General features: G+C 37.1%; 1 protein-coding gene across 1 annotated transcript in view; it reads right to left on the reverse strand.

Annotated features, from left to right (window-relative positions):
* The window catches only part of LOC129773408 (synaptogenesis protein syg-2-like), a 177709-nt gene that overhangs the window by 26476 nt on the left and 134831 nt on the right, over positions 1 to 16402 (reverse strand). The window contains exon 8 of the mRNA XM_055777006.1: positions 9785 to 10075. Coding sequence (XP_055632981.1) covers positions 9785 to 10075 — 291 coding nt within the window. The remainder of the gene's footprint in view (positions 1 to 9784; positions 10076 to 16402) is intronic.

Here is a 16402-nt window from a genome sequence, read left to right on the forward strand (position 1 = left end):
ACATACGTTGTGTTATATATCATTAGACAGGAAATTTACCCACATTTTTTTTGCTTGAAAGTTAACAATCTAATTAAATCGTTAGATGTTTTATGTTTTCTTTCGATTACACTATCCACTCGCTTCCTCCCCGACGCAACGAGCAATCTTTTTGCCTAAATTCGGGCGTTAGCTCATAATGTGAGTTGATGCGTAAAATGAATTATTCTCCATTTACCGATAATATGCTTTAATTTTATATTATATTCTATGTTGCCCAAACAATTTGTGCTCAATTCATGTTTTTATCGTGTAGGTCTCACTACTAATAATTTGTGTAATTGTGGTCCAGGATATCATACAATCGAGTATGTAGTTTGGTTATGTAAAAACGCAATAAATGCCATTTAGCTGATTTAGAAGATCAGAAGGGTATACCCACGTAAATCAGATTATGATACCTTGAGTAGTCGCGATCTTACAGGGCTATAAAGTTATTACAAACAATGTTCCGAACAACGTGGTAACGAAGGAGATAATGCTATTTTTATCTATAATATATTTTTGTAGTCATAGATTGATTTGACTCACAGCAATTCGAAATGAAATCGTCCTAAAAATGCAGATTTTAAATACTTGTATTTTTGATTCCAATGAAAGTGTGTATTCCGTTTGTGTTGGAGGAAATATGAGTTTTTCACAGCAATTGGGAATTTTTTGACATGAAGCGTAACTTTTGAAAAGGGCGTATCGATTTCAGTAAGAGAAATCTTTGATGGTTGAATATGAAAAAAATGTACACTGAGAAAAAAAATTAATACTCTTTTTTTTATTTACAAAATAAAAATTCAATTTGCAATATCCAAAATACATATTTTTTATTTTTTTATTTTTTCATACAAAATAGAAAATTTAAAAAATGGGTCCATGATGGTAAAACTATTTTTGACGAACTTTGTGGAACATCGAATTTTTAGGAAATTTCGAAACTTCGAGTTTTTGTATGTTAGCAGTAATTTTCAATCACAAATTATGAATCCTGATGTTATTTAAAACAAAAAAGGTTATTATCAATCTCCTTCTAAATGTAGCCATTCTCGAGATATTTAAAAAAATATTTGTAATTTATTGTCTTTTTAATAGTAAATAGGCTCTTTAAATATGTTTGTCGTGTTATACCATCATGTTCATGAGATTTTATGAATTCGCTTATAATTTCCAACAACTTTCCCAAATACATCATCATGGTTCATTTTTTGACTCAAGCGTAACTTTTGAAAAGGGCGTATCGATTTAAGTAAGAGAAATCTTTGATAATTTATATCTCAAAAAATATGAGTCGTACCGAAATAGTGTCTTAGAAAGAGTTATAGAGTATTGTTGGCTTAATTTGAAAAAAAAATGTACACTGAGAAGAAAAATTAGTACTCTTTTTTTTATTTACAAAATAAAATTTTAATATGCAATATCAAAAAATATGTATTTTATATTCTTTTCAATTTTTTCATATAAAATAGAAGTCATGTAGAAAATGAAGAAAATGGACCCAAGATGGTAAAACTATTTTTGATGAAATTTGTGGAACATAGAATTTTTAGGAATTTTCGAAACTTCGAATTTTTGTATGTTTTTGTATGCAATTCATAAAATTTCATGAACATGACATTTTTCTCATATTCAACCATCAATACTCTATAACTCTTTTTCTAAGACACTATTTCGGTACGACTCATAGGTTTGCGATATAAATTATCAAAGATTTCTCTTACTCAAATCGATACGCCCTTTTTAAAAGTTACGCTTGAGTCAAAAAATTCCCAATTGCTGTGGAAAACTCATATTTCCTCTAACCCAAACGGAATACACACTTTCATTCGAATCAAAAATACTCATGTTTTGTCATTTGTCGATTTCATTTGGAATTACTCCTCAGTCTTATATTTATGTAGGTCTTAACTATATAGACTTGTGTTTAAAAATGATACATGATGACTCTTCAGCATGATTGAATGGCTTTAATGGTATTACCCTTAGGCTCAGACCCATCAACTTCTTTTAAAATGAAAATCGGTTCACGTTTGTAGAAGCTATTAAAATTTGTTGCGTGAGTGTTTAATCTGAAAGACCCAGTACAATACATGTTGACGCAGGGTTTTGTTGCCATATGACAGATAAAATACGTTTCATGGATTTGTATCTAGCTGTACATTAGCTGTTCTCCTTTGCTCTCGAGGTTCATAGCTTGGGAGAGTTTTTATCGTGGCGCTGTGTTTGTTTTCTTTCAGTGTTTTAATTATAGTTGGCTAGTGGGATGAACTTTGAACGATTTACATATTTTCTACACATGCACCCAAATGTTTACAAGACACTTTAATGATGACAAGCGTATATCCGATTGTCGAAAATTCATACTTGCCTCGAAAAAATACACATTTGTTATTGTGATTTCATTTTTAAAATAGGCCAATTTCGTCCCATGTTCTTTGCGTCAAATATTGGAATTCAGTGCTGTTGAGTTTTGTTGTGTGTATTGTTCTTAAAATTTACGTGCCTTCCTCCCTCCCTTCCTTTAACTTTCATCACGTTCCGCTTAGATTTTCGTTTCAGTTTCCTACATATTGTATTTCAAACAGATGTGAAGTGTCGAGATGAAGAATAGAAGGTGGGAAGATTCACGGGTTTTTGGTTGTGTTAAACTTCGATTAGTATTAGTAGCCAAGAAGATAGGAAGTTCACATATCAGGCAAACCAGTTAGTTACTCAAATGGTACAAAATAGAATGTGTCAACGAATAACGTTGAAAGAGGATATACAGAAACTAATTACATATTTCCAAAAAATATGTTTCGCATTATAAAAAAACAGAACATGTCACGAACTAAAATGTTAATTTTTTTCTTTGATTTCTTCTTATATCAGAAATAGTATTATAATGTTTGGATTTTATTGGCGATCAAACGTACAAATCTACACCTAGGTGGCGCTGCGGTGAAAGTGATGATGGTTTTAAATTTTTCCATGTGAGCTTATGGAAGGTTTGTAGTTCTTTCCATAAATTACAATGTTATAATCATAAAAGATTATTTGATTGCGATGAGTTTGTAAGAAATTTAATTCTGCGCAATTTTATATATAACATGTTATTTATTTACCTCTTTCAGTAGTGAAAACTATAAAAATGTTGACAATGGTTGAATTAAAGAAGGAAATTCGAGAGCACAATCAAACACAAGTAGAAAAATGCACGATTCCTGCATGTGAGAACTACCTTGGAAAGCCCGGAAGTAAAATATACGTGTTTTGTTTTTGAGTTTTAGGTTACATTAGCATCATTTTCTTTGTTCAAAAACAAAATCCAGATGTCTCACCGATCGTTTACGTTTTGCGTTAGATCGCCCCAATTGGCGATCTAATGTACAAATCTATACCTAGGCGGCGCTGCGGTGAAATTGATGATGGTTTTAAATTTTTGTCATGTGAGCTTATGGAAGGTTTGTAGTTCTTTCCATAAATTACAATGTTATAATCATAAAAGATTATTTGATTGCGATGAGTTTGTAAGAAATTTTATTCTGCGCAATTTTATATATAACATGTTATTTATTTACCTCTTTCAGTAGTGAAAACTATAAAAATGTTGACAATGGTTGAATTAAAGAAGGAAATTCGAGAGCACAATCAAACACAAATGGAAAAATGCACGATTCTTGCATGTGAGAACTACCTTGGAAAGCCCGGAAGTAAAATATACGTGATTTTTTTTTTGAGTTTTAGGTTACATTAGCATCATTTTCTTAGTTCAAAAACAAAATCCAGATGTCTCACCGATCGTTTACGTTTTGCGTTAGATCGCCAATAGCAACTTCATTGACGAATTTACGTTGGATTTACAACCAGATGGCGCAGCGAGTAAAATGAGGATGTTTTGTTTTTTTGGTATGAAATTCGTTAAAATTTTCTAGAAAAATCAGAATTTATCTTCAAATTTTCCGATTTCATGTATTCTTTCCTTGCTGAAAAGGTTAGAAAATCATCATTATACAATGTGCTATGTATATTACGAGGAATGGCTTGCTATAAGTATTGTAACTTTAATTGTTTTCAACTAAGCAAACGATGAATAGGGTGTTTTGTGCTAAAAATACTGCAAATCCTTCTCGTATCGGCCCCTACATAATCAATGATATCAGCCAATTTGATATGATATCGATTTCCTCGCAATTATCCATAGTATCAATAACCGGTATGCATTGTCAAACTTAAAATTTTCGAAAATTATCTATGACTTTGGTCAAATCGCGTGTTGAAACCATCGAAAATATACAAAGCCCTAACTTTCTTACCATATACTGACGACATTCAATGGCTGAAATGAATCTAAATTGAAACCAAATGAATAATCACCACCGAATCTTGCTTTTCAGTGCGTGAAATAAACAAACACCCTCACTTTTGTGGTTCTGAGCTCTAATGTAGATGTCGCATGAGCTGATTCAGCTTTGCGTAAATTCGTCAATGGAAGTTTATCTCTCGTCAGCAAATTTAATTACTTTTTTCACAATTAGGGTGCTGAATACTTTATTCGTCTAAAACTAATACGCAAGCGGAAAACTTTTCGTCTCAATCTAGGTCATACGGAGTCAATCAAATTTATTTTTCAAGTGCATTACACACAACCTTCTTTCCTATGTACTGTCAAATGTTTCGCATTGATTTAAGAAAAAAACTAGTTCGTTCATTTCATCTGGTTATTTTTTACACTTTTCGTATGTAGTGGACTATTATAAGAAGGGTGACATATATAAACAAAATCTGTGACGTCACAGATTTAAAAATCTTCCCACCTTTTATTTTCCATTTCGATGAATTGTGTTATGAATGAACTAACCGTCTTTCGGCATCACCCGTATTGGTTTTATGTGTTGTCAATAGTACATTCAATTCGTTACTATGGTGTAGTTTTCGTGTTTTAGAAATGTGTAATGTTGGTGTTACGTCGAGATAGAAAATGAAAGGTGGGAAGATTTTTAAATCTGTGTCGTCACAGATTTTGTTTATGTATGTTACTTTTCTTATAATAGTCCACTACATAGGAAAAGTATTGTTATTAAAAGTAAAAATAAGCAGATAAAATGAATGAATTAGTTTTTTTTTCTTAATTCAATGCTAGCGTTCAAAATCATGAGGGCCCAACTGACATTTTAGCAGAAACTGAAATTTCAGTATTATTGAGGTGTTCTAAACATAAATTCAATTCAATTTTACAGTTCCGGAACTAAACGATGAAAATTACTTTTACAATTCTTCCTTTATCTTCAGTCAATATCAATTTCGATTGTGTGTATTCACTACGTATACTGAAACATCGATTCTTCAATTTCCTTTCTCATTCTTCTGTCATTTCTTTTGAATTTGAAAGCAGGCGCTTTCACTTGACGATTGAAAGAGTCCTATTCATTATCATTTGAATGAGCTTTATGTCGCTTTCAGTTACACATGTGAAAGGACTCGCTGCTTTCAATTGAAAGTTTCATTCGATTTCATTTCTCCAAACTGGATTTTCCCGGACCGTCTTTCAAGAAAGTGGAATTGTAAGAGGCATATTAGGATACATTAGTCTTTCAACCAGCGCCTACAACTGATTACGCCTACTAGCATACTGCATATTCTTTCACATCGTAATTTTCATTAGTTTCAGTGAATACGGTTCGAGTTCCAACGAAATTTTCATTCGAAATAAGACACTTTCATTCAATATGAAAACCTATCATTTTCATTTGATGATTTGATAATTTCGCTTCGCTTTGAAGAATGGATGGAATGGACGTGGAGCTGAACCAGACTGTATGAAGGTGAAGTGATATTCATCATGGAGTCACAATGTGTCAATTGAAGTAAAATTGCATGGCCTTGCTTAGGATGGGTTGCGAAGAGGGAAAATGTTATTCAATTTATTATAGACCAACAGATTTTCTCTCCAGCAGGACGTGTTTACAATATCCAGCAATAAAGCTCTGTTGTTAGGGTATGTTCGATATATTAACCCTTTGCGGTCGTTTGTCTGCTCTCAGCCACCACAGCATAGAATTGAATAACAGCTAACTGTACTCGGTATAAACAAAATATTATCAGTGTGGAAAGATAAGAGGATCTCTTTCAAGGGAAATAAATTCCGACCGCAAAGGGTGAAAATATGTGCCATGAAATGATGTTTGCTACATATATGAAAACTGATACCAAAAGAGAATCGATCATCCAGACCGTGAAACGATTTTATTCTTACCGACAAAGCTATTCAATGGAAGAAGATTGAGAATTATGGTGCACCATCTATGGTTGGTCGTCATCATGGTTGTACAAAATAAATGCGTTATAGAGGGGGGTGGAGTGTCTAACCACCATAGAAACATTCATAGTACCCTAAAACCTCCACATGCCAAATTTGGTTTCTTTTGCTTGATTAATTCTCGAGAAATGCAGATATTTGTGTTAGAGATGGGCAAATCAGCTCATTATGGTGAGCGGCTCAGAGCCGTTCAGCTCATACAAGTGAGCCGCTCATTTGGAACAGCTCTTCAGCTCAGTTGTCCACACAATTGCATATGAAACGTAACTACCATGGGACATTTTATAGTGTGCATTTTCTCAATAGACGGAAAGCAAAAAAAAAATAAACGAATTTAATTTGTGATTGTACACAAACTAAAACTAATATGAATTCTAATAATATAATATACAACAAATATTGAATGCTGAAATCCAACATAGAAAATGCTTAGAACCGGTAGTAGCCAAATAAAATGCCTTCAGGAATATTGGCAGAGACAACTTTTTTGATAAAACTACCGATACATTTTTTTTTGCATCCAAGGATATAAAAATAAATCCACTAATAGGCGCAACGAGAAATAATTATTCGCGATGACAAGGGTAACAAAGGGACCATTATCAATCATCAGCATTTATGCCGGGTGGTTTTCTGAATTGTTTTGATTCAGCGCGCGGAAATAAATTTATGTGTTTCTACAGTCATGTTTGAATCACAATATAATGTAGTAATTTTATTTACAAACATATAATAATGTTTTTTTATTTTGTTTGGCGATGTAAGAAAAATTTAATGAAGTAACGAACGATCTTCAAAACAAAAACATTTTTTCCTATCTGGCATCTCTGCTAAAGCTAAAAAACGAAGAGGGACACGAAAACAAACTGACATCATATCATAAAGCGCTGGAGACGAAAAATTCTTTTGCTTCTCTCGATTCACACTCTCTGCAGCTTTTGCGATCCACAGCTATGCAGCTCTCCAACTCAACAGCTCAGCAGCTCATCAGCTCAACAGCTCAGTAGCTCATCAGCTCATCAGCTCTCCAGCTCCGTAATGAGCTGACGAGCTGCGTTGTTTTGATTGCGAGCCGATCCGGATCCGCTCTCTATGATGAAGCGATTTTAAAGAACAGCTCATGAGCGGATGGCACATCTCCAATTTGTGTTTCATTTGTATGGCAGCTCCTACTTAGAGAGGGGGGAGGGGCCTCGAACTATCATAAGAACCAATTTCCATGTCGATTGGCTCAGTAATTTCCGAGTCCATAAGAATCAGATAGACAGACAGACAGACAGACAGACAGACAGATGGCGATGCGAGTAGCGAGTGCGTACAGAACCATATCAACAGAAGCGGTCTGCGTCATAGCCAGGTTGGTCCCTATCAACATCATCTTGGCGGAAGACAGCGAGTGCTATATGAGGAGGGGAACCAGAGGAATCCGGAAGCTAATGAGGGCAGAGTCGATGGCTAGGTGGCAGTAAGAGTGGAGTGCGGCTCAAAACGGCAGATGGACGCACAGGCTCATACCGACACTAATGGGCTGGGTAAACAGGAAACATGGAGAGGTGAATTTTCACCTAACGCAGTTTTTGTCTGGGCATGGCTGCTTCAGGCAGTATCTGCACCGGTTTGGACATGCAAGATCGCCTCTTTGTCCGGAGTGTGGAGATGTGGAGGAAACACCAGAACACGTCGTGTTCGTATGTCCAAGATTCACCACAAGGCGCGAGGGGCTGCCTACCCTTCATGCTGGGAACATCGTAGAGGAAATGTGTCGTGACGAGGGCACCTGGAACGCAGTGAACAGTGCGATCGTCCACATCATGTCCGAGCTACAGCGGAAGTGGAGGACCGACCAGCGTGCGGATAACGCCTGACTATAAAAGATGAACCACAGCGAGATCTGAAGCACCGGAGTACCCCACGAGAGCGGCCGTGCCGGAGTGCGCGTTATGTTGGAGGGCATTACCTAATCGGCGCTTCGCTGGGAAGAGGAATCCTGCGATGGTGACTGTGACGGGGAGGGCGCTTCCTAATCGGTTCACGTTTCGACAGGTGAGAAATCCAGCGAAGGTGGCTGTGACGGGTTGCACGTCAAGTTGGAGGGCAATTCCTAATCGGTACACGTCTCGACGGGTAAGCGGAAGCTGGCGAGAAGGATTGACAAATTGCTGACAATGCCTCATGGTGGATTGGAAAGAAGAATACTGCGAGGACTTCGACGAAGCGAGCGCCTAGGAAGGCGTCACCAAATCGGTGTGTACCTCACGAGAGTTGCTGTGGCGGAGTGCGCGTTATATTGGAGGGCACTACCTAATCGGCGCTCCGTTGGGAAGCGAAATCCTGCGAGGATGGCTGTGGCGGATACTGTTGGATACTGTCGCGAAGAACAGAAAAATGCCTGCCTGGCAACGCCTTATCGTGGCCTGGATGGAGGAACACTGCGAACATTTCGAAGGAGCGAGCATCATGGAGGAAGTCATCGACAAACTGGTGCATACCCCACGAGAGTAGCTGTGACGGAGTGTGCGTCATGTAGGAGGGCACTACCTAATCGGCGCTCCGTCGGGAAGAGAAATCCTGCGAGGGTGACTGTGACGAGGCGCGCGTTAAGTTGGAGGGCGCTTCCTAATCGGTGCACGTCTCGACGGGAAAATGGATGCCTGCAAAATGGTCATAAGCGCAGTGGAGAGCAACGAATGGTGAATAAGAATATAGAGAAAAAGGGAAGGATCAACGCTAGTTTGCATTGAAAACTCGTGAAGTGCATTAGCACAGCCGCCCCCTGAAGTATTCGCCTAGATGTGGTCCTGGGGGGAATGAGGCTACGAGTAGAGGGCTTGGTTTTTGTGGGTGCGATCCCCACTCGACGTCTGGGTTATCCCCTCCCAGATAAGGCTGGAAGAGCGTTCCTCATCTCTATGAAAAAAAAAGTCAGACAGACAGACAGACAGACAGACAGACAGACAGAAATCCATTTTTATAAATATAGATGAAACAAGGATTTTGATTCAAACAAAAAATGTTGAACATCGATTACGTATGGAAAAATCGAAAAGGTTTGTGTCATCTCATAGAAATATTCAAAATATTTCATTCTTAAATATTATTAAGTGTTTTTAATATCAAATATACATTTTTTGATATAATTTCCTAACGGTGTATTTTACATTTTATTGAATTTGAATTGATTTTATTCGTTGAAACTACATCGTTTCTACCGTAGATCAGATTTTGATCAAGTGAGTAGTTTCAAAACTTCATATGAAAATAGCGAAAATAGCGATAAAACTAGAAATAATTTTTTAAAAATCATAATCATATTTGTTGGGCTAACTCAACCCGAAACTACTGTCATAATAGATTCACCTCAACAATCAATGAAAATATGCCTAATGATTAATGATAATTACAGCATCAAATTCATGTTATTGCAGATAAAAAAAAAATATAAACATATGTGATACTCACAGTGCACACTAATATTCTGAAACTGCTCCAGATAGAGGCCAGGAACTTTAGGATTTTGCGCGCGGCAACCGAGCAGCCGGCCGTCGTCCTCCACCGTCGGTACAAAGTTGAGCACCGAAACGGTCGTGTTGCGGATCACGTGCTCCTTAAAGCGTTTTAGTGCCTTCTTGCCCTTCGTCCACGTTATCGAAGCTTCCGGCCGGGAGCCACTGGTTTGACACACGATTCGGTACTCTTTGTGGGCAGCCAACGAGAGTGTCGAGTTTAGAATCTTCACGGAGAGTGGTTTAACTGTTGGGGAAGATAGGGGCAGATAGATTACAGCAATTAATAATAATATGAACTAAATTGCTAGAAGAATACTCATGTAAGTGTTCTAGTATTATTTTTCTATAACAAAAACGTTATCACTCAGGAAAACAAGTATCAATCTACGAACAAGTGCTGTCAATTCGCACAATGAATAGCCAGCAAGGAACACCGGGAAAAGCTCAATAATCATCCATGAGCAATCAAATCAACGTCTCATGAATGTGGCAATACAATAGCACTCACACATATCCCTCTGAGCATCGTGTGCACTACTCCTTGAGATTGTCACGAGAGCACCTAGATGTTGTTCTGCCGATTCTATTTTCTACGGAAGAGGAATGTGACGGCTCTATAAATAGATAGCATGCAATTTTCGCATTGCGACACAACACACAGATGTGAAAGTGGGGCAGGGTGAAATATTGCTGATAGAAAAGAATTCCTTCATGTTGCAATCCCGTCGATACTGGCCCAGCTGGACGAAAAAAGGGGTTGTGCTCAATATCCTAATCGACTGCTTTTTTTCTCGGACCGAACCAGTCTATCACGATGGTGGGCTTGCATCCTCTATTTTTTAATGAAAACCCAAGAGACTAGACGTCTGATTGGACACCGCATGAACGAACAGAAAAAAAGGGCATCCGATGGTTTTAATTAGGACCCGCAGCTGCTTCTATTCTGTGTTTTTCCTGCCATGAATGGGTACGAAACAAAGCTGAGGGCAAAAAAGAGCTGTCGATTGGAGCTTATGGTGGACAGTGAAAACAAAGAAATTTCTTTGGAGCTTTCGAGGCCTACATGTACACGATTAATGTTCGTTCCATCGGTTCGCCGGATCGATACTAAACCAAGGTGTAAAAAATCTCGTGCCAACATTGGATGTGGTGGAACTTTCACATCTATGTTACTTCTATGGCACTTGGGAGGACTAATTTGGGAAAAATGTTTTGATGTAGGATATGGCGTCTTCATGGTAAAAAAGGGTTGTTTTTACTTGCTCCAATGTGCTCGGTGGAGAAGAATATGGAACGAATTCAGGCATTCCATGAGTGTTTTCTTTTTTGAGACATCGTTGTTTCCTACTGAGAGAAAGAAAAGCGAAATACAACACACAGAATTCAGAGGGAATTGCTTTGTTTGGCTTGGAAATAGGATAGGGGATGTTGAAAAAATTGGTTTATTTTTTCAGATTCGTTGTATCATTCGATCAAAAGGTAACTACGGTGTATGAAATTGACATTGCTTGCTGAACTGATTCGAGGATGGATCAATGTTATTGATGTTTCAAATAACATTGTTATGCATTGCTTTTGTCAATCAATATTACAATTTTTTCCTGTGCCTGTTTTTTTTTCAAAGTTACTGTCGAGGATAATGAAAAATCGTTTCACCAGGAATGATATTTCATGACAGTTGCAAATGAAATGCGAATTTCTTGATTGAAATTATAATAATTTATTTCCAAATTATTTTCGAATCAATTCAATTTCACTTCTACCGACTCTATATTGCGGAAATCTACATTTATGATTCTAAGATCAAAATCGGTGTCTAAAAAACTAATAACTAATAAAGTTATCCAAGATTCATTTCTTTTTACTTTTTCACAAAACCATGAGTGTAGAGTAAGCTGACCGTGACCGTGACATTATTTTGTCGGGGATTTGCTACTACTATTTCTTCTTAATAACCGTAGCAACTGTAAAAGCTCGAAACAATTATGTAAAGCTTGTATTTGAAATATAGAGCATGATTTTAGCCGGAAAATAGCTATGACCTTCTACACTTGGGGTTTTCGCAAATATCGAATTTTTCGTCTTTAGTCACAATACGGTGCTTTCTTTTTCCTAAAAAAAATTATAGGAGGTTGTGTCCAAAATACGACCGCATTGTTGACATAGAACTACACTATTATTTTATATAAGTCGCCATATATTGGTGACTTGAAACTACTAGGAATATAAACACTGTTCGCGCCCGATTCGACCGCTCCGGAATGACGTCATCGATGCACACATTGAGCGCATGCGCGGGGCAGATATATTCATCGCCGACAGCACTGCGCATCGAATTACATCGCTAGCGCCACACGTTCACTTTCACATAAAATGAGGTGGCGGTCGAGGAATTATTGTATTCTGTTTTACACGTTATATTGTAACATCGTCAAATAAACAACTAGTTAGAAGAAAAGTGTTTGACTTCCAAGTGCACTCTTGCCTTCTGAATAAACCTTCGCACCATCGATATCTGGCTAGTAGACTGCTGTGGAAACCATTGCCTGCCTTTTTCAAGGCGGAAGAAGAGTTTTATTTCCACACAGTTGAAACGTTCTTTCCGCTTTACAGTCCACTGCCTTGGCGCTGAGGAACGCGCCAACAAACACTTCTTATCATTTTGCGCTATTCTCAAAAAAAAACGCTTATGTTAATATTACTGGCCTCGAAAAAAGTTGCATTACTTTCTCATGCTCGAGGGAAGCGCAACTGTCACTCTTAGTGGAGCAGGTTTTGCTACTGGCAAGCGAAACCTAATCACATACAAATTTCCAGAACGACATTTACTTTCTTGGTGACTAAACAAGCGAAATAAACTCTTTTTGTTAATAACAACCTCGAAAACAGTAGGAATGCTTCATTATGATCAATATAAGCGCAAATGCAATCCTAGTTGAAGGCAGTTTTGCGATTGGCACGCGAACCCAAATAACTTATAACATTCCAGTAAGACATTCAAGATGCTTGGTATTCTCCAAATAATTTTTTGGCGCACAACCCTAACGTCTGCTTCGCCATAACGTCAGTTTAATGCATTGATGCATTCTCAAAGGCATCAACGAAGCCCTTATGATGACGGAAAACAAACAATGTTAACTACTTGGAAAAATACTGAATTATGCCACACAGCTTGTACTCTGCAGTAACACCCATCGATGCGAATTCACTGATGAGTTTGTCAAGAGTCACCACCTTCACCATCAGCGGGGGGGAGCTTCATTTTGGTTGCTGCCTGGGTAATGGCGTTTACATTTTCGACCGACGCGCCGAAATCGCATTCACTTTCACTTTGCGAAAGCAAAGTGAACTGGATTGCTCAACAGTCCGATGCCGAATGAAAGTTTGCCTCCGCGAGATCCACTGTTTATACTCTAGGCAAGTATTCCCCTTCATTCTTCTACCTTTTCCTTTGTCTGTAGACACTTTAAATCCTACGATTTCCTTTCCATTGGTCGTCGATAAGTTGCTCGTTTATGACAGCTCTGTTCGGGAAAGCACACAAATGGACAGAACAAATGTATGGGAAAATGAAAACGCTTAAAGTTTTCATGAATTTTAACCATTTACAAACCAGGGGAATCTAATGTATAGCATATTAAACAAATCTTAGGGAATTTCCGATTCGTTTAGTATGTAAATCGCCAAAATCCGTTCACGACAAAAATAGTTATTAACGTTAACTTTATTTCATAACAACGTGACCTGTTTTCTGATTTGGCACCCTTAATGAAAGACGTAGTTATACGTCAAAAAGGCTATAGGCACGATTTTTTTTTCAAAAGAAATAGGTACCACATCATTTTAAATAGCAGACAAATGTTTGGTCCAGGCGTGCTTATTCTGTAGCAGCGTCACCGCTTCAATTTGATATATCGATCATCCGAATCGGTTCAGTAGTTGAGTAGATTAAAAAATTAAAATGGGCACCCTAATGGGTGGCCTATATCTATGATATAACCGCAAGGTTGGCGTGGGACTACCTTAGCTTAGTAATCATTTGTTTGTATTGATTAGATTTTTGATTGAATGAAACAATTTCCGAATTCAATATATTTGCTTTGTGAGTAAAAAGTTTTTATAATGCCATGTAAGGTCAATTCATGCATTGTGATATATTATGTTCTTCATTACAAGTAATTTTTTTGGCAGTCCTTTTGCGTTTAGTATGATGACATCGTGGTTTTGAAGTATGTGTTAGGTAAACACATTTCAATCGGAACAAAAATACCCCCGACCTGCATGTATTTGCAATGCCAATGTCCCCACGCTCTATGGATTTAAAGTCTGCGTTAGGGAAATACATTTCAGTCGGAACAAAAATGCCCCCGACTTGCATGAATTTGCAATGCCAATTTCCCCACACCCTTTGGACTTAAAGTCTGTGTTAGGGAAACACATTTCAGTCGGAACAAAAATACCCCCGACCTTCATGTATTTGTAATGCCGATTTCTCCAACGCTGTTTGGTTTTGAAGTCTGTGTTAGGGAACGCATTTCGGCGAGAACAAAAGTGCTCATACTTTCATGTATTTGCAATGCCGATTTCCCCAAGGCTGATTGGTTTTGATGGCTGTGTTAGGGAAACTGTAGATCGGGCCAATCAAAATGAGGCAGTTAGGGCGTTTAAATAACGCTTAACAATTTACAGTTATTCAATTGTTTATCTAATGAAAAATAGTACTTTATTAACAGCGATAGAAGCGTAGAGAAATTCCCTATCAATTGATGGAAACATCTTTCCGATCCAGTAAGAAATGTTCGAGTTATAAGCATTCGGAATCTTTCATTTTTTCCTGCATGTTATGTGTTCAGGTTTTCATTTAACCCCCCATATACTCCGGTTAGACGTAGTCCCACGTCAAAAAAGATACGAGCCTAATTGTTTGCGATAAGGACCAAACTACTAATTTACACGAAAATCTGAAATTCACCATTTCGTTTTGGTATGGAATGGGCTCAAAAGTCCCGGGGTTTTCAATGAAAACAATCGTTTTTGGAAAAGCTGTATTTATCCCTTAACATAGTTTCCTTCGAGGGCAATATACAGGTCGGACTCGATTATCCGGAGTATTGATTTTTTTTCACTCCGGATAATCGAGTCAAAACAATTTTTTTTCTTCATTTATTTTTTTTGCATGTATTTTTCGTTTTTTGAAAATAAAAGAGGAATTTGATTTTTGATTCATCCCCTTAAAGTCAGAAAACACCTTTCTCACATGAAAAAAAATAATTTATCCAGATTCTCTCGGGATGTGAGAGACGATCATATTTGATGAAAAAAATCCTCCTACGCATATGTTCGAATTTCAACAATGACAGAGTTACAGAACTTTTTTTTTTGTTTCGGCGGTGCTTGTAAGGCCCATTTTAAATTCACTAACCCACCGAAAAACTGTTGTTATCGATGTGGAAAAACATTTCGTCAACCACTGCATTGATTGTTCAAGTTTTACCCATCAAAAAACAATGTTTGATCAAAATACGTTATTTCTCTTTTCCCATTTTCTACACGAATGCACACTTAAACAACTGTAGTTTGTGAACAAATAAACGAAATGTCATGAAACTTCTAGTGACAGATGAACCTCTCGAAATGAATCTTGTACATTTTTAGTGGCATCATCTGTTGAAAAATCCCGGGACTTTCCAGCTCATGTAGTAGGGGAAAAGCGGTTAAAATCAACACCCTAAGGAATATGCCCATTTACTGCGTCCACATACCGCTACAGTTTTCGTTCTTCAAAAAAATTTTATAGTTCAACTAATTGTTGTTCAAGATATCAAACGGTTTTTATTATTAAAAATAAAAATAGTACATTTTTCATTAAAAAAAAAAAGGTGTAAAATCGAGTATTTTTTATCGTGCGGTTAAAATGATCACATGGTGGTGGTAAAATGAACAATTACACATATCAGATGGATTTATGCGTTGTTACTTATCTAAATTACAAACCGGATGTCAAACATAATACTCTCTTTCATGCTGTAAGCACACATATTCGTCAATTTCTGATTCAGAACCTTTAGAAATTTGAAAAAAAAAACAAAACTATGTTTCTACTAGACACGCAAAATTTCGTTTTCTCTGCAGCCAGAGTGAACTAAGTCCATGCTAGCTATTATCATAATATCATTACATAACACATTAGTATTTTGTAACGGCTCTTGACTAATTTCATGAATGGTATATATATTGACTCACTTTTGCTGCTTATGACAAAATAATATCTTAATGAATGATAATAAATTGATTTAAAAATGCATTACACTTGGTTCGTTGTGGATGAACGGAATTTTTAAAAATGTAGATCAGCGCTTCTACACTTCATTGCAGCCCGTAGGCTATCTTACTTACCATATCCCGACTGCATTTCATTTCAGGAGCTGTTCGAAGCACAAAAATCTGTTGAAGATTCGGATCTGCCTTCTTGAATAAAACGATCACTATCGTCCGATGACATATTGTGGGTACCAGAACCCCGACCATATGAAGACCACCGTATGAACCAAAGATGGACAGACGGTGAAGT

Source organism: Toxorhynchites rutilus, chromosome 3, assembly GCF_029784135.1.
Source record: "Toxorhynchites rutilus septentrionalis strain SRP chromosome 3, ASM2978413v1, whole genome shotgun sequence".
Lineage (NCBI taxonomy): Eukaryota > Metazoa > Arthropoda > Insecta > Diptera > Culicidae > Toxorhynchites > Toxorhynchites rutilus.